This window comes from Pararge aegeria, chromosome 15, assembly GCF_905163445.1.
Source record: "Pararge aegeria chromosome 15, ilParAegt1.1, whole genome shotgun sequence".
Lineage (NCBI taxonomy): Eukaryota > Metazoa > Arthropoda > Insecta > Lepidoptera > Nymphalidae > Pararge > Pararge aegeria.
Window position 1 is genome coordinate 177,636 of NC_053194.1, and position 24,274 is coordinate 201,909.

At 45.8% G+C, this 24,274-nt stretch overlaps 2 protein-coding genes across 4 annotated transcripts; one reads left to right on the forward strand and one right to left on the reverse strand.

The window, feature by feature from the left end:
* The first annotated feature begins 257 nt into the window (after positions 1 to 257).
* On the forward strand, positions 258 to 10,411 carry LOC120629755 (lysosomal aspartic protease). Of its 3 annotated transcripts, none has more exons than XM_039898779.1 (10): positions 258 to 311; positions 522 to 612; positions 1,351 to 1,477; positions 3,040 to 3,163; positions 4,368 to 4,486; positions 5,024 to 5,133; positions 6,941 to 7,030; positions 7,100 to 7,256; positions 8,062 to 8,268; positions 8,641 to 10,411. In XM_039898779.1, the coding sequence occupies exons 1-10, from the start codon at positions 293 to 295 to the stop codon at positions 8,800 to 8,802; spliced, it is 1,206 nt and encodes a 401-aa protein (XP_039754713.1). In that variant the 5' UTR covers positions 258 to 292; the 3' UTR covers positions 8,803 to 10,411. The 3 variants fall into 3 exon arrangements, with proteins under 3 accessions (XP_039754713.1, XP_039754714.1, XP_039754715.1); XM_039898780.1 differs by lacking the exon at positions 258 to 311 and adding an exon at positions 328 to 414; XM_039898781.1 differs by lacking the exon at positions 258 to 311 and adding an exon at positions 362 to 405.
* Positions 10,412 to 11,581: 1,170 nt separating this feature from the next.
* Positions 11,582 to 23,874, reverse strand: LOC120630115 (PHD and RING finger domain-containing protein 1-like). The gene is made up of 9 exons (XM_039899266.1): positions 23,481 to 23,874; positions 22,932 to 23,405; positions 22,127 to 22,222; positions 21,603 to 22,040; positions 21,255 to 21,527; positions 17,008 to 21,190; positions 16,830 to 16,924; positions 16,600 to 16,728; positions 11,582 to 12,118 (listed from the first exon to the last, which is right to left on the reverse strand). Exons 1-9 carry the CDS (start codon positions 23,610 to 23,612, stop codon positions 12,014 to 12,016), a joined length of 5,925 nt encoding a protein of 1,974 aa, XP_039755200.1. The 5' UTR covers positions 23,613 to 23,874; the 3' UTR covers positions 11,582 to 12,013.
* Between the last annotated feature and the right edge of the window lie 400 nt (positions 23,875 to 24,274).

Below are 24,274 nucleotides of genomic sequence, written 5' to 3' on the forward strand. Positions count from 1 at the left end.
TATCGTGGATGAAGTCGCCGGCAACAGCTAGTAATACATAAAATCGTACAATTACCCATGGTACTCCGACACGCAATGCCCTATACAAATATTGGTATTTATTACAATAAATATAAAAATAAGCTTTTATAATTTTTGAGTCTTTGAAGACATGGTTGTATGGTAATAAACCTTTGCCTTTTCCCTATTGGAAAGATAAAAAAAATTGTCAGAGTCTTCTGTCATGTTCCTTGCTTCTGTCATTCTGACATACTCACCGTCATTAGTCAATATTGTGATTTGTCATTCGTCAATGTTCGTCAATTTCGCCGGTAATTTGATTAGGTTTTATAATTACTTGCAATTTTATTAATTACAAAAACAAAGCTCGCACTTTGCCGATAATAAACCACAGTGGTAAAAGCCGCACCAGCAGTGCGTAACCACTATTTATCATTTTCCGATAGCGTGATGTACTAGAAAACAATTCAACTATAATTATTACAACTACGTAATCGAACTTGAGTTGTTGCTTTTTGCAGAGTCCGGCCGTGACTTGCAGTTTGCAGTTAAAATGAAGAAAACATTTGTTTTGTTACTGGCCCTGGCCACCTGCGCCGCAGGGTTCTCGCGGTGAGTACCTAGTTCAAGAGTTCGAGAAAACCTTTCAAATCTAATTTTTTTTTAATTACGCCTCTCTTGTGTCTTACCTTTTGCATTGTTGCGAGGCAATGGAGGTGATTGAATCCATTGACGTTAATCTAAACTCAAAACGAACTTAGCCGGGTATTCTTTTAGTTATTATCTTTTCTCTTGCGGCTTGGTAGCATCTTTTTAGGTGTAGAGTTTTTAGTGGTAGAGCTTGTCCGGTGAAGTACTACTGCCATGCTTATTTCTGCCGCGACACTGATTGGCACACTTTATTATTATTGTATTTTCCAAAAAATTGGAGACTTTCAAGAAAATTGCAATATGGCAACGATAAACCGAAAGGGGCAAAATCATGCCCATAAAATTCATTATTTTTTGTGCACTGAGAAAATTATTGACTATACATAAAAATTATGTACGATTAAAGTTCTCATTATTACCTACAAAAAATCATGATGATAATATATGTAACTATCATAGTGTACCTACACTAGCAACTTTGAGAGAGTAACAATAAGATGCAACATTTATTTATGAAACCGCACCAAACAGCTAGTTAATACTATTCAAAAAATGTTTGGTTTTCGCAAACCAAATAGTTAACAAGATTTTGTGTCGTAGAAGCGAGTGTATTTGGGTTATTGGACCCGTTCAGTCTTAATGTAAGACACAAGTCCAGAGATTATCCATATACATGTTGTACAAATGACAATGTCCCAGGGTCCCATTGTTCCGCATGAAGACAGTCCGCAAGCACCTGCATGAAGTAGGCACGGAGCTGCACATGGTCCGCATCAAATATGCAGCCAGTGGCCCTGCCCCCGAGCCTCTGTCAAACTACCTTGACGTAAGTAGCCTTCGGTTATTATTTGTATAATTGTAAGTGGGAATAGGAATTATCTAATTTAGGTATACAGGTGTTTAACCATGATGTCACAGATTTCAGGAGGTGAATTAAAGCATTTGTATCATTATCAGTCCAATGTGCTGCAGCGGACACAGGCTTCCTCTCTTATACAATATGTCCTACCGCTTGAGGGTTTCCATAATCATGACAGAGATTAAAAGGAAGACTAGTTTATGCAACAGGGTTACCAGAAATAGTTCATTAAGGAGGTTTTGACTTATTGCTATTATTAAACAAAAATCATAAGGAGACATTAAGTTTAAAACTAATAGATTGAGAATTTCTTTTCGTTATTCATTAGTGTATTTTCATTTTTAAAACAGTTTATACAAAGTATGTAGCACAATCTTGTTTGTCCAGCCACACACATTTGTCCAGTGCTGTTTACACAAGATAACCCTGAAGCCACACTGTTATCAGCGTGTGTCACTGGCCACTGACCACTAAATGCTCAGTATGATCGGATTACAACTAAAATAGAATAGTTTATTATAAACACACTGGGTATACAGTTTATAAAGTATATTACGACGGACAAACAGTATCCTAATATGAGAGATGCATGTTCACACTCACGGACACGTTTACAAGTATCATAGCACTGAGACATCCAAATCAAATGGCATAATCACTCTGTTATGTTTTCATGATTAGTAGAGTATGTGCGACTTTAAATAGCGTTTATTTAATGTGGCACTATACTTTCCTTTTTATTGTAGTTGTTTCACTAGAGCTGCAAAGTTTTCGTACCGAGCTTACTTACTTACTTTCGGGGCTAGATGGGTGATGCGTGTATTGTGGCAATATATTTACCGTCTGCAGCTGTACCTAGACGTTTCTTGTATGTTTCCAGGATGTATCATGCCTTTAATGTGTCCGGATTCATCCGTGTTACAGAAATCGATACATTGTATAGGTGTGAATGCAGTTTTCAGCGTTTCTGCAGTCCATAACCCGTTAAAAACATATCTCTGTAAAATCATATTTAAAAGTGGGTGGCCGTCTTCATCAAAACCATGTGAACAACTGGTAAACTCGTATATTTATTTATGTCTCTACACTTGCGCAAGCTATGTGCACCATCAGCTGTGAGGTTCCCAGTACCCTATTATTTAAATAAGAAAACAAGGGTGCTTTAATTATATTACAATAAAAAGAAATAGGGTAAGCAAACTACGAAAGTATTTTATTTCTAAAAGGGATTGCACCCTCTGCACGAGTAGCCGCAGCAGAGGGCTAACCATCCTATCTGCAGTCATGGGCAGAATGCTGTTGCTGCTGCGCCGGGCTCTCGTTAGTGCTCCCACGTATCGTTACGAAGGCAACAATCTCACTGGCTGAGCAGTATGCTTTCGCTCGCTCGTTCCCCTTTTAGTAAGTGACGTCGGGAAATTGCAAGAATGTGCAAGAAGTTTGACTTCTTGAAGAATCGACCGCTTTCTCGCTGGTCAACTTGCTTGAAAGGCTACCTGCAGAGCGTGACGCGTGTGTGGTTTCCGCAGGCGCAGTACTACGGGCCCATCTCCATCGGCAGTCCGCCGCAGACCTTCAAGGTGGTGTTCGACACCGGCTCGTCCAACCTGTGGGTGCCGTCCAAGAAGTGCCACTACACCAACATCGCTTGCCGTTAGTACAGCACGCGTGCACCCGGCGCGTTTCCATATTTTCTTATAATGTTGACTGGAAACGGACCGTTCCCACGGGTTTTGAAAAAAAAGTTGAGTTACGAACTTTGGTATTTTACCTAAAAGTATTGACAGTATTTGTAATAATTTCCGGGACCGATGGCTTAACGTGCTCTATGGACGGAAGAAAGCTAAACATTAACTTGCCACCTGTATATACGAAGTTGGTCGAGCGAAGCCAGATCTCCGAGCTTACTTGGTTGAAATTGCAGATCCTCAGTCCGTCTGTCAGACATAACTAGTAAATAAAAACAATTCAAAACTATCAATAAATATAACTTCTGAAGTGGTCAGAGGATTGTTTTGACTTGCACTATAGATATAATTAATAAATTGAACATTAGAAGTAAGAATAAACTTGTAGTGCAATATACTAGGTGACATAAAATAAATAATTCGTTTAAAGGAAACTGCATAAAATTTTACAATAAACTACCCATTGTCATATCTTGGAGATGTGAGTCTCAAAAGTTCAAAGTTTGTAGTAAACCTAAGCTTATAGAAAAGTCCAACTATATTATAAAGGACTACGTAATCGATAAAAAAGCTTAGGTGTAACGTATTGCTCCAACCAGGTTGCTCTTCTAATAATTTTCATTGACAATGTGAGATGGTGATAACAAAAAAGAAGGCTTAGGCCCGGCTTAGTTTGTTGTGAGCTTCTTCTTAGAGCAGGACGCGTTTGGAACCCTCGTAGATTTAGTTTTAAGTTTACGAATATGGTTATCGCCATCAACTCACTACCGTGTACCTACACATTTCTCATGTAATGTACGCTTCATAAGTTCCAATTCTTTTGTGCACAAATATGTTGACTAAGTAACCTAAATTGACAAGTTATTAGTGCAACAGTATCATACGGCTGCTAGTGTGGGTTGGATATTGTGTACATGAATACAGCCGCAACATTTATTTCACAATACACACAATAGTAGCCTATCGAGCCACGCCCTCCTGTTGCCGAGGACATTGAGATTTACCGTCTGGAATTGTGGTTTTTTATAAAAATATTCTTAGACATTTCCGTCGAGGGCGGTCACAACTGTATTCTGATCTGCCGGCAACACACGGACCTATTAGCATTCAGTAGTATAGTGATGTGCTGGCGAGGCAACACAGTTTAAATGGGAACGACATTATTTCAGTGCTGCACAACAAGTACGACAGCAGCAAGTCTGCGTCGTACCGCAAGAACGACACCGACTTCGCCATCCACTACGGCTCCGGTAGCCTGTCGGGCTTCCTCTCCACCGACGACGTGGCGGTGAGTGCCCGCCACCCGCACCCGCAGCATTGTGTCACTTGCATTTAGCGTCAGATTTATCTACCTCCCTGACGCTGAGCGCTATGGTTTTAAGTGGGAGGTACCGATTGACGATTGCTACAATATCTAATTCTGTAAAAGGCTCTAGCCGTGACTACTTAGCACCCTACCGACAAAGACGTGCCGCTAAGAAATTCAGAGTTCCGGTGCGATTTGGCAAAGACCGATTGGCGGTTGTATTAAACCCATCGCGGTTTAGTGTACCTGCCGTACCCCTAGCCTGTTACAATTTCACACACCATCAACCATACAACCTGGCGACATTTCTTTCCAGGTTAACTTGTCGCGTCGTCGTTAACTCGTAATCATATGCAAGCGTTATCATATGAACAAGTTAACGCAGTAGAACTTACCTTTCTATCTTATTAACCTGTTCTCCAAAGGGAGACGGTAGAGGCTTTTCGTTATACCCTCCTCCGTAGCCGCAGTGCGGCCGAGCGCCGCGAGTGCTCTCGGCAGCTGACAGTCCTCCGGCAGGTGGGCGGCCTGACGGTGCGCGCGCAGACCTTCGCCGAGGCCATGTCGGAGCCCGGCCTGGCCTTCGTGGCCGCCAAGTTCGACGGCATCCTCGGCATGGCCTTCTCCAGGTACCGACACTATCCATACACACGTCCGTCGGTCCAAGTTTTCGCAAATAATAAATTGAATTGCTCCTTGCGTGCCCTGCGAAGTGTTGTTCTGTTGACTTGCCAATTAAAAGTGAGGCGACTACTTAGTTCATTTCACTGACAACTACTATTGCAGGACGAAGTTATGAAATAGACATTTCTTTTTCTTTAGTGACCACTCTAGTTCGTGCCATTTTTCAAGCTACTTGACACTGTCAAAGTACATTGTGCTGTTTTGGCACTATGAAAAGCCATAAATCAAACGAAGAAGAAGAAGATCTGTGACTTGCGTCAGAAATACTATATAATATTATAAATGTAAAATTGTGGATGTTTTTCACTCAATCACGCAAAATCGGCTGAACGGATTTGGATGAAATTTGGCATGCATGTAACCTTTGACATGGCAAAGAACATAGGCTACCTTTTATCCCGGAAAATAAGAGTTCCCGTGGAAATTAAAAACCTTAATCCAAGCGAACGAAGTCGCGGGTATCAGCTAGTAACTATGTAACATATGCCATAGAAAAGCTCCCATCTACATTAATTGGTACTATAAGTATAAAATGGTAGTGTTAATAAAATCATAGTCAGAGGATGGCACAGACTGAGCAGTAGTCCCCTTTCTTTTATAAGTCTTGTTTATGAACAGCTCAGCTGTTGCTGCATGTGTTATGAAATAAGGAATGACAGCACTTTGTCCCAATGATTACATTCAATATATCTACCAACCGTAGTTTGTGTACTCATTGATAGTATATTTATAGTGTTTTGAAAATAGAATAATGGCCTCTACTAGACTATCAAAGAAAAGTTTATGATCTATGGCGGTGACGCGAGTTTGACAGGATCGATTGGCGGGAAAGAGAACTTAGCACGGATTTGAATTAATTGACAAAAAAGAGATTAAGTAAGTAAAATATGGTGATAGAACGTTACAAATTGGTAGTAGATAATTTATAATGGAAACGATATACTTAACGAAATATTGTTGTGGCGAAACAAGAGTCTTATATACTGGTGATGGAGTTGTTAAAAGTTGTTGGTACTATGGTGGAAGCAACAACTTTTTACTTCTCGGGGAGACTGGTTTATAGAGTTCAGACCCACAATACTGCTCTAATGTAGGTCGGTGGGCTTTAATGATGTCTTTTATAAAATTAATACTGTAATAGTTTGTGTAAGGAAGAATTAACATAGCTCAACATTAACTCGACTGTGAGATGGCGGTGGCAACTTCTTAGAACATGGCGCGTTCGGAACACTCCTAGCTTTAGTTTTAAGTTAACGAATGCAGTTATGTATGAACGCTTTATAAGTGCCTGTGATAAACTCTACATAAACAAAACATTCTTGAATTCGAATATTTTTTAGCTATCAAAATAGTGAAAGTTTTACTAGGTAAATACAACTTTCTCATTATGGGTTTATTATTTTCAACGTGAATAAATAACAAATTAATTACAGATAACAATTTGAAATAAGCTCTAATCGTATCAATTGGTACCTACATAAAAAAACCTCAAAAAGCCACTGTTAAGTACGAAAATAATTTTTGTTTGTAGATAATTTAAGTCAGATAAGAAAAGACTGAAGAAACTATCGTCGTATAATTTTTTTAAACATGGTAGTGTACTTAGGATGGCCAGGGGAGCACGGATACCGCTCCGCTGTCATCTGCTGCTTTCCTCGCCGGCTATAAAGGAGCCCTAATTAGTTTTTATTTTGAAGTCCACCTGCGACCTGACCGCTCTGCTCGTTGTAACGGCACCCCGGCCTTTCGCAGCATCGCCGTGGACGGCGTGACGCCCGTGTTCGACAACATGCTGGCGCAGGGCCTGGTGCCGCGGCCCGTGTTCTCCTTCTACCTCAACCGGTGCGTACGACCCCTCCGCCCTCCCGCCCGCCCGCGGCTGGCGGGAGGGCTGACGTGCGGCGCTTGCAGGGACCCGGCGGCGGCGCAGGGCGGCGAGATCATCCTGGGCGGCTCGGACCCGGCGCACTTCCGCGGCAACTTCACGCGCGTGCCGCTGACTAAGGACACGTACTGGCAGTTCACCATGGACGCCGTGCGCGTCCGCGGCGCCGCCTTCTGCGAGGGCGTGAGTGCATTGCGTAGTCCCCGTGTGGCAGAGGCCTCTCGCTATATGTTCGATGTATACTGTCTGACTTGCTCAGTACTGAGACTCCACTCATTTCATAAATTTTAAATTTCAGTCATTCGCGGTGCTCAGCACGTAACTGAGTATCCGCCGTCGTGCGTCTGCAGTCGCGTCGGATTTTCCATAATGTAGTTTGATAGTGACAAAGATGCTATCAGAAGTCAGATATTGTTATACTTTATGAATAGTGAACGGATTTTGTACCACACAGCAACCCGGCGCTAAGCCTTTTAAATGTTTTTACGTGCTGAACATATCAGGCAGGGCAATATGGCATTGGCGAGCCAGTGCTGCAAAATAGTACCAGCAGATGAGGCATTGAAAGACGAACGCGTAGTCTACGAACATGTCTTTTGTCAAATACAATCGCTTTTCAAAATCATTGACGAAAAACGAGTAAGTTATTTTTTTCGCGCTGAAGTGTTCACTTGTTTTTTCTGTTCAATAGTTTATCATTTGAAAGCTGGTAAGAAATTTAAAAAAAAACCTGATTAGGGACTTCCTCGGTTGCCACGTTCCAGAATAAGTAACTAGGTAAGTAAGAGTAATCGTTCCATTTTTAAATTACACGACGGATATCATTTTATTATGTAATTAACTCGTCCGCTAAATTGTATACTCCCGCTCACGTGTAATGGCCATTACAACCATTTCGATTTATCTTGACGGTTGAGAAGATATTGCTCGAATTCCCAAGCTTATTTGAGAAACATATTTAGCGTAACGTGAGGCGCGGGTGTTGCAGGGCTGCCAGGCCATCGCGGACACGGGCACGTCGCTGATCGGCGGGCCGGCGGCGGAGGTGGCCCGGCTCAACGCGGCGCTCGGCGCCACGCCCATCGCCTTCGGCCAGTTCGCCGTGGACTGCTCGCTCGTGCCCGCGCTGCCGCCCGTGCGGTTCAGCATCGCCGGCCGCGACTTCGAGCTGGAGGGCGCCGACTACGTGCTCAGGGTCAGTGGCCACGGCGGCGCACGTGCCGAGACGGTCGGCGGCACAGGTTTCCGGTGCTCTTCGATAGATTTTATCTACGAGCACTGATCGAAGGTCGTTTTGGATTACGATCAGTGACTTCAGAGTCAAAGAAAACTGTTACTAATTTAAAGTCCAAATAACAGAATTTGCGACCCTTTTGCAACTAATAGCGTGTCAATTTTACTAAAAACGTCCAGGACACTCCATACTAATATTGTAATGTGAAAGCGTCTGTTAGTTTGTTGCCTATGTTCTGCTCGGCCGCTGAACCGATCTCGACAAAGCTTGCTCCCTGGAGCCAGGATGTGTTCAGGCGGCGGAGCGGCGCGCTAACGCGGCTGTGGCGCGCAGGTGTCGCAGTTCGGCAAGACGGTGTGCCTGTCGGGCTTCATGGGGCTGGACGTGCCGCCGCCCAACGGGCCGCTGTGGATCCTGGGCGACGTGTTCATCGGCAAGTACTACACCGAGTTCGACATGGGCGGCCGCAGCATCGGCTTCGCCACGGCGGCCTAGGCGCCGCACGGGGGAGGCGCCGCACGGGGGAGGCGACGATCGACACCTTTAATTTCCGAACGTGTAATGTGACATCTTGCACAAACTTATGTGTATAAAGCTCCTGAAGCATTAACAAATCGATTTTGTTTAAATCGTTGTTCGATGTATTCGATTACTTTGTAGCTTTAAAAGTTTGCATTGCTCGATTTAAGGTTTCTTCTTCACTTCAAATAATTCAAACATCGTCTCATCTGCATATTGATGCCGAAACAACAAGGCGCATCCCGCAACACCCTCTTTCTTCAATTCAATAATATTAGGCAAATAGCTATACTTTACTCGGGACTTTCCAAAGTCCTAGCTAACAGATTTAACCAGACCATGTAATCTGCGTGGAATAATTGAATAGTAATGATTAAATAAATTCCAAGTTGTTCGGAACTTACTACTTTTCTTACAAGTCTTATTTTGTAAACAATGTTTTCATACCTTTGTATCTCATCTCAATAGCAAAAAACTACTGTGTTAAAATACTATTTATTAAAACATACTTTACACTGAACCGCTGTGATCACATTATTTAAAAAATAAGACTGGTAAAAATGAACTACACTTGTATATGTTTTATTTTTCTCGATTGTGAGGAATCTGTACAAGATAACCGAAAATAGTTTCGTACAATGATAACTGAAAGCAGGCATAAAAAATATAGATTTTTAAATATTCAGACATAGCTTTAATTAAGTTGCACCTTAAAATGAAATCAACAAGTGTGTCAGTAGCGACATTGCTAAAAACATTCTGACACGTTCTTGTTCCGCCAGCCCGCAGTGCACTTCGGGAGATGCGCCTCGCACCAGCTATTGTCAATGTTTGAGATTGAACAATTACAGCAATAAAACTTATGATTTATGTTGTAATCTTGGTTTGTTTATAGATAGCAATTTCAAGTAGATTATAGTTCTCACGTTACTATTAATTCTTATGTACCAAAGTCACAAATCTATCAAATAGTTTGTGTACTTGTTTCACGAAGGTTGCCGCGCACGCTCACACATAAACATTGCTTTCCGGTTACATTTTTACAGCGAGTAATGTACTCTGCATAGCACAGAAAGTCGTCGTGACATTTTGTAGACAGTACTTTAAATAAACAGAACTTATATCGTTGGTCTTGTTTAAGAAATGGATTAAAGCTAGTTGACCGTTCCTTAATTGCCCATATGGACTTGGTTTGTGTCGTAGATTCTATACAATTAGCACGCTAATGCAAAGGTGTCAACGAATCATAATTGTAGAACAAATTTTATCAGATAGAATGAAACCACATGCCATTGACTTTTATACGATTTGAGTTGCATTACCTAATAATTAAACATATCTTATAATATTAATAGTGTCAAGATTCATTTCTTCATTTAAAAATAAAGATATTAAATTCCATTTAACATTTACTTTCTAACGTTACACGTACGCTGACGGCCTTCGTGAGATGGATGTAGTAGAACATATACACAGTTATTATTTTTATGAATCCTATTCAACAAGTACCTAATACATGATTTACAATACTGATTAAAAGCTTTTTTTAAAATTATTCTTAAAAATAAATTCGTTTGAATTTTGATGCATAGTTTCATTTAATTCCAACACCAGAAAAAGTTCAAACGTAGATTCTTGAAACCTAGTCTAACATTGCACAACTAACTAAATAAAATCAACCTAGTCGTTTACTCCTTTGTTATGACTGATATTACAAATGTTTTGCTAGTTTGGTGCTGCATGCTGGTAACCTATGGATGTTCTTGATTAGGTATACTATATATCGAAATAGGTTTATCTGACGTTTCTATAAGTAACGGAATGGAATGTGTACCTCAGGGCCGTACCCTACATCAAGTTACACTAGATTATGGGGATAGCGAAATTATAAAGATTTGAACATATATAACGTTGATATTATAACAAAAGCGAACAGACAACTATTTAGAGACACTTTTGCTCGCTCAGATGGTGAATCGGGAGCTATATAGAATAGTCCGCATAACGACGCTCTCTGTTTTAGAATTAATGCCACGAGGGCGCGCGTACTAATTCATAAACATTGGTTTCCACGACGCGGCGCCTCTTCAAGGTTTTTGCACTACGTCGATCTCACGTCTGTTTCTTGCCCCGCCACGCCGCTTCCCCACGTTAGGCTGAACTCTTACAGAGAACTAATTTGGGACAAAGCGAGAAATGGCTAAATTGATTACAAGGTCATGAAGATAGGGGGTACTATATAATACTCTGATCCAAGTATTCTGCCAGCTTAGATGACGAAACCATTTACCGAAATAAAAGCCCTTACTTATATTATAAATGCGAAAATTTGTTTGTTTGTTTGTCTTTCCTTTCCGCTCTATTTCAGAAACCAATTAACTCGATTTTTTTACTTTATAAGTTGAAAGGGCGGAGAGTAATGTACGTTAGTTTTTACCTCAGGAAGACAAACTATTCCCACGGGATTTGTAAATCACCGCAGCAACGGAGTCGAAGAACCCGGGGCACCAGATATAAGCCTCAAATTTCATTCAAATTATATGGTCGTATCAGCGCATGGTTGGCCAACATTCATATTCCATTTCAATTTTGTAAATAAAAAGTGTGTTTGTTTCTTCGTTCCAGCATAGAGTTATCTGGTATCCTGAACACGGACATCGGACACTTTCCGGGAACCAAACGGGAACCATTCCCGAGGTCCTTGAAAAATAACTTTAGCTAATTATGTATTAGGCCAAAACCGATCTAGACAAAATTTAGCTTAGAGCTAGATAAACATCGGATCCCACGGCAAGAAGAACATCCGAAACAAACACGGACACAGTCACAGGACACTACTTAAATCCCGGGGCTGACCGCACATTGACTGCTTTCACTATCTTATGCTGCTTCGAAATCTGTTACTCGACAGAAAGGTGCACTAATCCCAGCTCACGTTACAGAGAAGTAATCAACAATAGGCTAGCTGTCAACTCTGAAGCTTTTCGATATTTATAAAGAAGAAACTATTGCCATGATTTAAAACTATATTATTATTTATTTAAATAAAACATTTAAGTAAAATACATTGTCCGTACATAAATTATAATTACAGTAATCTGATAACTCCGCTACGCGTCTCGTTTTACTCTACCGCGCCCCTCGGGCAGGTTACGCTACCGTTACTCTACACTTACTCTAGAGTAGGCTACGCTACTCCGACTTTATGTTTTTTTCTGAATTTCTTCACATAAGCTTCCACTAGCGCTTGTATCTTGGTCGGGTTGATCTCGCCGGACTTGTTGTGACATATCTGTAACAGACAAACCAACTCGTACGTTTGATATGGCTAATAATTATTTATTGATATTAAGTTATTCTGTTATTGGTAAATCCGAGGTATCTGCACTCCGTCGGTCCAACTATAAGCAGCTTTGATGCGTGGGCTACATAAATTTGAAGTAGGTTGGTCCATTTAGCGATTCTTCACAGTTGAGTACCCCAGAGCTCCAAGCCATAAGTGCGCATTGGTTTCTCTATGCACTTGCAAATAAGCAGTATTTAAAAACGTCTTATAAAGCTATAAAAATTCCTATAGTTAATACGTATTTTGAATAACGAAATGGAAGTTCGAAGCGTATCACTTTTTAAGAAAACCCTTGTAGAGTCTGACTGACTCACGCCACAGAATTAGAAATCCAGGAGTCAGAAGGAAAAATAGCTGGAGAAAATAATCCAAACACTTCTGCAATTGCTGAAACATGTGATTTTTGCATTCGAAACTTGGAACGGCTCCTGGAACATCTATCCCCTCATGACCCTTTCTAAAAGACTTATGCGTATGTGTGGTTTATGAAGCTGTAGCTACACAGAAACCAATGGCGTGCATTCAGGGCGGGACGCACGAAGCGGGAAGATGATATAAAATGGAAAAAAAATCAGTAGAGAATTTTTTTTAGTTTTCTATAACGGATTGAAATTCAAATTCTTAAAAAAGGACGATTGGAAAACTTATAAATAAGTAACAACGTCGCAGACAGATAATATTACATACAGGAAAATAAAAGAAACATTGCATCGCAACCGACCTCTCGAAAATATTACCGACAATTCTGTCAAAGATATCCTACACAATTCGTCATTTAAAGATGGAAGCACACATATAATCACATTTAATAGCTTACCTGATCTTTCAACAGCTGCTTTGCTGTATTAGTTGTTGGAGAGTGCCCATGAAGAAGTAATAAAACTAAATCAAGGAAATACGAAACTGAAAAACTTTTAAGAGCAAAACGAAAAGCAAATCAAACTGTTTCAAAAAATATTGGAGGGAGGCACAGTCGGCAACATAACATCTACACCAAAGTCAAATAATAGAAGAAAGTCTGTAGCAAAATTCATCAAAATACCAATTACACACTCAGAATTTAAAATAGCGTATACTCAGCAAGAGACCATAAATGAAAAAAACCTTATACTTAAACAAAATTCTGCTTCACTACAGGAACAACAGTAGCCAATAAATACGTTCTAAGAACCAATACATAGTCCAAAATAAAACAAATAAACTTTTCACAGAATAAAATAATTAGCAGCTAGATAAAAGAGCTCAGAACTTTGTATAAAAGTCCTAAGAACATATTAATAATAATAATAATCATTTATTCAGGCTAAAAATAATGGATACAATAATTACATGAATGCCCTAACCTCTGCGGAAGGAAAACCTGTGTTACAAAGGGTAGGTACTTCCAGTTGTTACAAAGGGTGCTTATTTATTTTAAACCTATTTTTTATGAAATCTACATATTATAACAATTTAAAAGCTAAAAAAATAAGAAAACAAAATAAATATTAAACATAAATGTAATAAATGATGTTGGTCTGTATGGGGCATTCTGGGTGTGGGGGTGTGTGTGTGTGTGTGTGTGCGTGCGCGTGTGTGTGTGTAAGTGCGTGTGTGTGTGAGAGTGCGTGTGTGTGTGCAAGTGGATGCTTTTGGAAAACAGTGCACTAACATAAAATAATGTTGTACAAATGTGTAAAATGTAAATTGTGTAAATGATTACACCATAATCTTTAGTAAATCTTAAGTATCGTTATAGCTAAGACCTCATAGCCAGGCTTTCACTGTTTTTGTTTACCTTTAGAAATGTATTGTATACATGTGCCGATCTAAATTCAAATTGTGCTTGTGCAAAGCGATTTAATATTTGGATCAACTTATCCGAATGAAACCTTAAGTTACACAACTTCATCTTGTACGTTAAAAAACGAAGAATTTAGTGACTTCTCATTTACTTCTCACTGGCTAATTTTAAGAATACGAGCAAAGGACACTAATCCAATCAAACTTGGAGCCGTTTTATAATTTTAATAATAAAGACTATTGTGACATAATAAATAGCTTTATCGATAAATCTGACTATGATAAGTATATTTGTGGTATGAAACTGAATAAAAACACTAATATAAAATATAAAAAACACAAATCAACAATCGAACCTAAAGCCTGGCACAATACCATATTATTTTAATAGAGCAAATAAAAAATCGTATACGTCGATAGAAGATAAAATGATTCGGGCAAATAAGCCCTACACTGATCCTAACAAGATAACACATTATTTTCCGGTACTAAAAAAGGCCAGTAATCGATCTTATAATATAAACACTGACGACCAGAATAAAGAGCTATATCTCAGTACAAGTACGGTGACTAAATTAGGAAATAATTAAGACTTTTCTTCGTCTATAATTATTATTATTATATAATAAACTAAGCAGCTTTCCCTGATGCGTCTATATCATTTCTTGCGCTCTGTGTCTTTTCGATGTTTATCCAGTCTATTCATGCATTCCACATTTGTATAACTCTATTGCTGATAAAGTGCTTGGAAGGATTAGACGATGCCTGCTGATATTCAAGTTTGAGACCATAGCCCCTTAATCTGGGGTTACTCTTTTTTGAAAATATTTCCTCAAAATTTGGAATGTTGTAATACTTATTTAATATTTTATAAGTTTCAATGAGATCGCCTCTTTCTCGCCTACTTTTGAGGGTGCTGAGTCCCAGGTTTGCAAGCCTTTGCTCATATGAAAGATTTCTCAATTCTCTTGGCAGTTTAGTGGTTCGTCTCTGAACCTTTTCAAGCATTTCTATAACCTTAACAAAATATGGACTCCAGACCTGAGAAGCGTACTCCAATAAAGGTCTTACATATGTCTTATATATCTGTATGAAGGTTTTCTTATTTATATTTAAAAAAATGCTTTCCTAATTGTGTAAAGGATAGAGTTGACCTTACTGACAATAGCCACAATGTGCGCTTCCCATTTTAGATCACTGCTTATGATCACGCCTAGGTTTATTTATTATCTAAATTTTTTTTTTCAAATTATTAATGGTCTTCTTAGTAAATGTGATTTGATAGTAACACATTTAGATGAATTTGAAAGCAAAAACGAACCGATTGATGCGTTGTGTATCTTACTTTAATGACACTTTTCATGAAATTTTTTTGTATCTTGTCCTAAAAATATTAATTATCAACATTGTGTAAATCGTATTTCCTCTAATATTTCTCATTAACTTTTCATATACGCAACATCTAATCAAGAAGTACATTCAGTCATAAAACAATTAGAATGACATAATATAATGTACAAAAATTATACAACATGTTTCATGCATCATCTCACCTGTTTTATGCCACATAATCAATCTGTGTTTAGAACAAGGAATACTTCCAGATAAATTAAAAACATCTATTATCGAGCCGTTATTTAAGAAACAAGACAGAGAAGATATCTCATGTTACCGACTAGTGACCTTGATTCGAGTATTTTCTAAAATCAATGAAAAAATTATATACAATAATTTTCACTTTCTTTGAGAAATTAAATATATTCACTTCCAATTGAATGGGTTTTAGGAAAACCAATACTATAAATACGGCTATGTAAAACTTTATTTATAATGTAATGACGAATATAGATAATAAACTAATTGTATCATCATTGTTTGTGGATATGACCAAGCGTTCGATTATGTTGACCATAAAATACTATAATCTAAATTAAATTAAACGTTCCATTTTTAAAATAATCAACGTAGTATTCTTAATAACAAATATTATAAAATTTCTAAGCGATGTATTAGGAGCATTCAATAGAATTAATGTGTAAAGATTTCAATACAATAAAATTGTAATCGATTAAAGTACGAATTAATTAATTAAATTGTAAATTGCTATGGAGTTAGAGGAAACAATGATTTAATAAAATCATATCATTGAATTTAATAAAATCGTACCTTACAGATAGATTTCAAATATTACAAATAGATAAGATTAATGAGGACACACGAATGGAGGCTAAATACTTCTCTAAAACATTTTATATGTTGATTTATATGTGATTTATTAAAATTGTTAGATGAAAATACTCTTAAACTTCAACAAAACAACATTTTATGAAATCATTATACAACTTGTGAATGATAACCGAAATAATACTTCAAGGGCTTTAGAGGTACATTATGTACCGTCTCTGAGACTACCATAAATTTTACTGAAAGAAATCAGATACAGCCCTAATGCAACATTAAAATCATATCATAAGTAAACACCTAACCCCTAAGATATTCATTTATATGCATAGATATGCTGCAACAGTTTTTATACACATGAAATGCACGTTTTTCATTTCTTCAATTGGATGAGGAATAATACTGTATTGTTTAAAATAGTTTTGGAAATAAACCATATTTATATTGTAAAATGTAATATATACCTTGGGCACGGCTCGTCGCAGGATGTCCTTGTACTCGTCTTTGGTGACCCGCTTCTTGTTGTAGTGCGGCTTCAGCACCAGCTTCACCTCCTCCACCACGCGCTCCTGCCGGTTCAGCTTCTTCAGGAACTGTGGACAGAGGCACCCTGACTACGCGGCCCCGCGGCGCGGGACTGCGTACGGACAGAACGGTATATTACTTGAAGTTGGCTCGGTTCGCGCCAACCCACCTTGCTCTTGACCTGCATCTCCACGGCCGAGCTGGGCAGCTCGTCCAGGATCTTCAGGCTGTCGTCGTCCAGCTTCACGCCCACTTGCGTTTTACCTGCAAGCACACGCGCGTCAGTCGCGGGGCGGCGCGACGGTCGCGGGGCGGCGCGACGGTCGCGGGGCCGGCCCGGCACTCACCTCGCTTGCGGCGCGGCGGCGGCTCGAACAGCTCCCCGAAGTCGCTGGAGCCGGGCGAGTAGGGCGACGCGCCGTCGTCGCGCGCCAGGCGCGTGGCCTGCATGGGCTTCACGGGGTTGGACTTGATGGGCGACGGCTTGCCCGGGAACAGCTTGGGCGCGCGCGTGGGCGAGGGCAGCACGATGCGCGGCGCGGCCGGCTCCTCCGCCTCCGCGGCGCGCGTGGACTGCAGCAGCGCCATGACCTTCTCCACGGGCGTGAGCGGCCGGCGCGCCAGCACGTCGTCGGCCGACAGGTTGCTGCGCTGCGCCGCCTCCAGCGTCATGTGCGCGCGCGGCGACGCGGCGGGCTCGGGCGGCGTCGGCGAGCGCGTCGGCTCGAACGGGTCGTACGCGTCGGGCGACGGCGCGCGCTCGGCGCCCGGCGCGGGCTCGGGCGCGGCCGCCGGCTCGGGCGCGGCCGGCTCCGGCGGCGTCTTGGGCCCGGCGCCCGGCGCGGGCGCGGCGGGCTCGGGCGGCGGCTCGGGCGCGGCGGGCTCGGGCGCCGGCGCGCCGGGCTCCCGCTCGCCGGGCTCGCTGTCGCTGAGCACGATGACGTGCTTGGGCGAGGGCGTCAGCTCGCGGAAGGGCGAGCGCTCCAGGTCGATGATGGCCACGGGCTTGGGCGCCTCTTCGGGCGCGGCGGCGGCGCGGCGGCGGCGGCGGCGCTCGCGGCGCGAGTCGCGGCGGCGGCGGCGCTCGGCGTCCTCGCCGCGCTCCGGCTCCTTGAAGCTGACGCTGACGAGGATGTTGTCTCCGGACGTGAACACCTCCTTGCACGGGCCCACCGGGTCTCGCGCGCGGCGGCGCGGGGCGCGCTCGGGGTCGCGGCGTCGGCGTTCGCGGCGCTCGGGCTCGGGCGCGGGCTCGGGCGGCGGCGTGCGCGGCGAGGGCGGGCGCTCGGCGGGCTCGGGCGGCGCGGGCTCGGCGGGGCGGCTGTCGCTGCGTCGCCGCTTGCGCGCGGGCTCGGGCGCGCGGCGCGTGGCGCGGGCGCGCTTCTTCTTCTTGAGCGCGCGGCGCGGCGGGCTGCGCTCGGCCGGCGAGGCGGAGCGGCGGCGCTTGCGGCGGCGCGGCGACAGCTGCGGCGTGCCCGAGCGGCGGCGCGCGGGCGTGTCGGAACGCCGCGTTCGCGTGGGCGTGTCGGAGCGGCGGGCGCGTGTGGGCGTGGCCGAACGGCGGGCGCGCGCGGGTGTGGTCGAGCGACGGGTGCGTGTAGGCGTGTGCGAGCGGCGGGGGCGTGTGGGCGTGGGCGAGCGGCGGGCGCGAGTTGGCGTGGGCGAGCGGCGGGCGCGAGTGGGCGTGGGCGAGCGGCGGGCGCGGCCGGGCGAGCGTCTGGCCCGCGTCGCGGAGGGTGAGCGCGCGCGTGCGGGCGACTTGCGACCGCGCGACGGCGAGGAGGGCGAGCGACGGACCCTGGACGGCGACTTCCTGCCGCGCGACGGCGAGCGGCGGAAGGGCGACAGCGAGCGGCGCGCGCGCGATGCCGAGCGCGACGGCGGCGACGGCGAGGGCGAGCGGGCGCGCGGCGACACGTCTCGGCCGAAGGGGTCCTTGTGCTTGCGGCGCCTCTCCGTGAGCAGGGTGCGCACGTCGTAGCGCTCGAGGTCCTTGCGTTTCTCCTTGCGGCGCCGCTGGCGGGCGCTGTCGGCGGAGTGGCGCCGCTCGCGCTCGGCCTTCTTGTCGTCCTTGTCGCGCTCGCGGTAGTTCCGCTCCTTGCCGCTCTTGCTGAGCTTCTTGAAGGCTATCTCGCTCTTCTTTTTACCCTTGGCCTTGTCCTTGTCCTTGCCCTCTCGCTTCGAATCCTTTTTCTTTTTTTTCTTGCCGTCTGCGGTCTTCTTACCCTCCCTTTTCTTGTCGGGGATCTCGCCGTCCTCCCCGGGCGCGGCCGATGCGGCGGGCGAGGCGACGAGCGAATCCGCGAGCGAGGCTCGCTCGTGCTCGGAGAACATCTCGTTACCCTCGTCCTCGGAGATCATCTCTGTGTCGAGCCCCTCGAGGCCCTTGTCCTCGAAGGACGCGTCCTTGGTGGACTTGTTCTCGTCCAGGCACGGCGTGTAGCTGCGCTCGTCCTCCGTCTCGCTGATGGACTCCGTCATCTTCTCGACGTTGTCGTCCACCCTCTCCGGGTCCATGTCCGTTTTCGGCGACCGCTCCAAGGACAATTCCTGCTCGGACGAGACGTCGGCGTCGTCGTGGTCGCGCGCGACATCATCCGTCTTGTCGTTTTCTGAACTTTCATTATTATTCTCTTCCTCATCGAAATTGAATTTTTCTTCCCCATTTTCATGTGTCTCCAGTTTCGCGCGCGCCGGTGGGTCGACGCATACCGGCAATTCTTCTGCGTTCTGGCAATCCTTTTCATCAACACTATCGTAATTTTGCTCCTTTGTATTTAGCTTATCGATGGAATTCTGGAACCCGTCGTCGCACTTCTCTGCGGCGCCCTTCGACTTCAAGTCGCTCTCGCTCTCTTCCGGCACTTGTTCCGGCGGAGCGTGCAGCGCGGCGAGCGGCTCGGCCTCGGCCGCGTCCGGCCGCTCGTCGAGCTCGGCGGCCTCGGCCTCGGGGCCGGCCTCCACGCTGGCCTCCGGACTGGCCTCCCGGGTGGCCTCCGGGGTGGCCTCCGGGCTGGCCTCCCGGCTGGCATCCTCCTCATCGTACAACGACACTTGTCTTTTGATCAAAGACGGTGTGTTTAGTTTTATTTTGATCGGGTTGCGCTTATTGGTCGTTATGGGACAGCGCTTCGACACTTTCTCTTTGTACTCCTCCTCAGATTTCTTCTTTTCATCGTACTCCGGCTTGGGGTGATAAGTCTTGGTCGGAGTTTGGTCGCTGTCGGGCTTCGTTTCGCGGAGCCCCGGCGAGGGCGGCGGCCGCGTGACATCCAGCCGCACGAGGTCCTGCAGGCCGGGCGGCGCGGCCTCGCTCAAGGTGCTGCTGCTGTTCGCAATGTGGACGCTGGCGGCGGAATAAATAGAGAAGTTGGGGCAGTCGCCATCGGACTCGTCGTCGCTCCCGTTGTTGCGAACCTCGACGCCAGGAGACCCTATTAGATTCCTATGCTCCTTCAGGACCTGCCGGACGGCGGTGTCCAGCACGTTGGGCGGCACGCCCGCGGCCGCGGGGCCCATGCCGGCGAGCAGGCGCTGCACGCTGGGCGGCTCCGGCGGCGGCGAGGGCGGCGAGGGCGGCGCCGGCGCGGCGTTCTCTGCGTCGTCCGCGCTGTCTTCGTCGTGGGTGGGTTCGGTGGGATCGTATTTCTCGGTGTCGATGACCAGGCCGGAATCACTTTTCTCGTCCTCCGATTTCTCAACTTCGGAGATCTTCTGAAAGTTGAACACCGGCGGCTCGGCCAGAGGCCGGTACGCCTGCGGCTCGGGCGGCGCCGGGTAGGCGGGCGGCTGGGCCTTGTCCCGCGCGCAGTCCGCGGGCGCGCCCGGCGGCAGCTGGCCCATCCGCATGTCGAGCGGGTTCTCGAAGCCGCCGAAGGAGTGGCGGGCCTGCGGCGGCGGCGCGTCGGCGCGCGGCGCGTAGGGCCACGCGGGGCCCAGGCTGAGGCGGCCCTGCTCCGCGCGGTGGCCGGCGAAGGGGCCGGGCCGCGCGCCGTCGGCGCCGCGCCTGCGCTCGAAGTGCGCGTCGGCGCTGTGCGCGTACGGCTGCGGCGGCTGCGGGCGGCGCGGGAAGGTGTCGTAGTAGTCGGGCTCGTCGCGGCGCGGGTTGCCGCCGGTGCCGTTGTTGTTGCTCTGGTGGTCGTAGGATTGGCCGGGGCGCTGCGGGTAGCCCGCGCCGTAGCCGTCGTAGCCGCCGCCGCGGTTGAAGTTGGACGTCTGCTCGCGGTTGTAGTTGCCGCGGTAGCCGCCGCCCCAGCCGCCGCCGCCGCGGTTCTGGCCGGGGTAGGCGGGGGCCTTCTTGACGTCCGCGGTCGCTTTCGATAGATCGACTTTTTCCCCTCGCTTAGGGTCCGCCGCATTCTTTACGCGCCGTTCGTTTTGAAGTTTAATATTGACATTACCGTCGGTGGCAATGGACACGAGGGCGTTCTTCGAGTGCAGCAGCGTCTGGCTCTCCAAGATGTCGGACAGGAGGTCGGGCGGCGACGGGGCGTGCGGCGACGACGGCACCGCGAGCATCTTGCGCCGGGCCTGCAACACACGGCACGTGAGGCGCGGTCGGGGCGGGGGGCGGGGCGGGGGCGGGCGGGCGTACCTGGCGGAGCGCGCTGAAGGCGTGGGGCGCGGGGCGCAGCGCGACGGCGGCGGGCGCGTCGGCGGGCGCATCGGCGGGCGCGTCGTCGGAGAAGTAGTCGAGCGCGTCGGGGTCCCCCAGCAGGCTGAGCGGGCGGATGCCGGCGCGGCGGCGGCGCAGCGCCAGCGGCGCGGGGGCGGGCGGCGCGGCGGCGCGCAGGGCGGCCAGGCGGGCGCGCACGCTGGCGCGCACGTACGAGCGCCGCGCGGCCGTGCGCGGCTGGCGTTTCTTAAGCTGAGGAGTATGGGGCCCATTAGAACACTTCTGTCGACGAAACTGTCCCCCCCCCTGCAAACGGTCGGTACGTACCCTTCGTTTCTTTACTTCTCTCGTGACCTTTCTTGCGATGGGAAACTTCCCATTGTCTTGAAGTTCATATTCGATCACTACGGTTTTAGTTCTTCTCCTTTTGTACTTTCTTCTCGTGGTCGTCCGACGGCCGGACGCGGACGTCGACAGGGAGGTGCTCCTCGGGGTGCTCCCGGAGCCCCTCGAGGTGGTGGGAGCTCGATTCGAATCGAAGCGGCCTCTGCGACGACCGGTGGAAGTGGACGGTTCGTCGGGCGCGTTTAAGCTTCTGGGCGATCTTCGGACGTTTCTCGGTCGCCTCGACGCCGACGGGCGGGATTCCGGAGGATCAGGTGTTTGCATAATTCGTTCCAGAAGTTCCTGAACTGCCGCAATGCTGATATTCTGCAGGGTATCGCCATCAGGGCAGTTGGGACAGAACCATTGATCTGCGGGAACCTACAAGCCATGGAGTCATGAGATCTTTAGTAAATTACAAGTGAGCAATGATCCATGACCATCGCCCGGAGTGTCGGAGTGGTCACCTGCGCGAGCGGCGGCGTGAGGCACTGCATGTGGTAGCCGCGGTCGCAGCCGTCGCACAGCAGCATGCTGTCCTCCCCGTCCGAGCGGCGGCACACCTGCAACAGCGCGGCGTCAGGCTCGCAGCACACTATTCCCCCCACTCCTTTTGTTGTTTAGCGTAGTATGGCCAATACATTTATGTTCATTCTAAATGATACATTAGCAAATGTAGGACATACAAACAAGAACTATCTTTTTCTAAACCCTGTGGATCCTTAGAAAGATCTGAGATTGCTGTCAATGTCACATATGTAATATGGTTGTTCCAGAAAAAATAAATCTTTTCTACTAAACTAGAAATGAAATATATTATTATTATTAAAATGATTCTCATTATATTCAATAATAATAGATGGATTTCCTAAATTAAACTTCACTACCAGTATCAAAACCTGCACTCCAACCAAAGTTAGAAAGAGAAATATGTAAGACTTGTGAAATTATAATAATAGAAAACATTACAGGTTTATTATAGAATTGTCAATTTTTATATTTTCTACCATTTTCCTACTGTGTGGAGCTCTCTTATTAAAATTGAATCATATAATACTATTTTATTCAAGTATGCCTATCACAGGCACATGTCAAGCATTCATACATATTTATTCCCATGATTTATGGTGATCACTATATCATATACTGATAATTTATTTCATGTTTCCAAAATAATGCTTTTATTTTTAAAGCTTCTTTAAAAGTCATACAAAAAATTTAAGACATAAAAAGAATTTCAATCATATACTACAGTATATCAGAGCTTCTCACCTGACACACTGTAACATCTTCTATTACAAACATTTCCACTGATGGTCTGCGTTCTTCCACTCTGACAGGCTGTGTGCGTACAACTCTACCCCCTGCACATGCTCTCACCACTATAGAATTAAACACTGTTCTGTCAACTGGACATGTATTGACATTTTTTGACCATTCTGTAATGCAGTCCAAGCAATACATGTGTTCGCAACTCTCAGGTGTGCCAACTTCCTGGTTCCTGAAGCGCAGCAGACATATTGTACATTTGTCAGAGTTGCCTTCAGAGCTATCCGATGAGAAGCCAGAAGTGGGTTTAGATGTGCAGGCGGAGGGCCCGGGAGCGTCAGAGCGGTCCGTGGCCCAACCGGAGCTGTCGCTGTCCGTCTCGGAGTCCTTTAGGTTGGGCAGTGCTCGCCTCCGCCGAGTTCCCGCACGAACCACAGAGCTGCCGCTGCTGTCATCCGCGTCCTCGTCGCTCACGATCTGAAAAGCATGACCACGGTTAACGGTTCTGCCCGATTCGTCCGAAGTGCCACGCTCAATAGATTTGTTAGCAACCCGCAGTCTCTTCCTGCGTGACTCCGCCACGCCGACGTCGACATCGCCGTCGGAGTCCGATGACGACATAACGACCACTCGCTTGATCTTCCGCTTCGGCCGCAGCGGGTAGTCGTCGCCATCGTCACTCATCCTAGAAAGTAAACAGTGCGAACGAGTAAAGCCCTAATGCGCGCGAGCTGCGACACGAAGCAATCAGCAAAGGTGTAAATGACCTTTGCATATCAACTTTTACGACATCTGAGATTTCTGATAGAACTCTTTCAGTTTTTTATATTAAATAAAAGATTTAAACTCTTTAACTACATAAAAATATGGAATACGCGTTATTTTTAAGATATTTTTATATTTTGACAGCAAGCCGCTTTCAATGGTCAGTCGGCCATTTTCAATTTATATTTCGCCAGATAATATAATTTATAACTAGTCTATGTTTTCGACATGTCCTGATCAATGAGGATGCGAACTTTACTATGGCAATATTAGAGCCAAGGGCTACGAGCATGCAGATTTGTCATATTTTGACTGAGCGGCAGTCACTTAGACTAAGGTTTTCAAATATTATCAGTACAACAAGTACTGATAATCCGCAGTTTCACCCGTGTCAACAAAACATCGGTAGTAAGTTTTTGGGCATAAAAAAAATGAGGATTATTTTATTCTTCAATAACGACGCATTAATATTGTCTCATTAGGAGTTATATTTAAAAGATCGGTACACACATTTCTACTTAAGACCAGTTTTTTTTTTAAGAACAGTATTTCTATATGACTGGTCATTTTGTGACAGAGCT

What these genes read in the sequence shown, in the direction of transcription:
- LOC120629755 (XM_039898779.1), top strand. An exon ending in TGCGCCGCAGGGTTCTCGCG is followed by an intron (nt 613 to 1,350) that starts GTGAGTACCTAG and finishes ACAATGTCCCAG; the next exon opens with GGTCCCATTGTTCCGCATGA. An exon ending in GCGCCGACTACGTGCTCAGG is followed by an intron (nt 8,269 to 8,640) that starts GTCAGTGGCCAC and finishes TGTGGCGCGCAG; the next exon opens with GTGTCGCAGTTCGGCAAGAC.
- LOC120630115 (XM_039899266.1), bottom strand. Translation starts at nt 23,612, where the DNA reads ATGAGTGACGATGGCGACGACTACCCGCTGCGGCCGAAGCGGAAGATC. An exon ending in GAGAAGTAAAGAAACGAAGG is followed by an intron (nt 21,528 to 21,602) that starts GTACGTACCGAC and finishes CATACTCCTCAG; the next exon opens with CTTAAGAAACGCCAGCCGCG. An exon ending in GCCGCCGCGCCGCAAGCGAG is followed by an intron (nt 16,925 to 17,007) that starts GTGAGTGCCGGG and finishes GTGTGCTTGCAG; the next exon opens with GTAAAACGCAAGTGGGCGTG.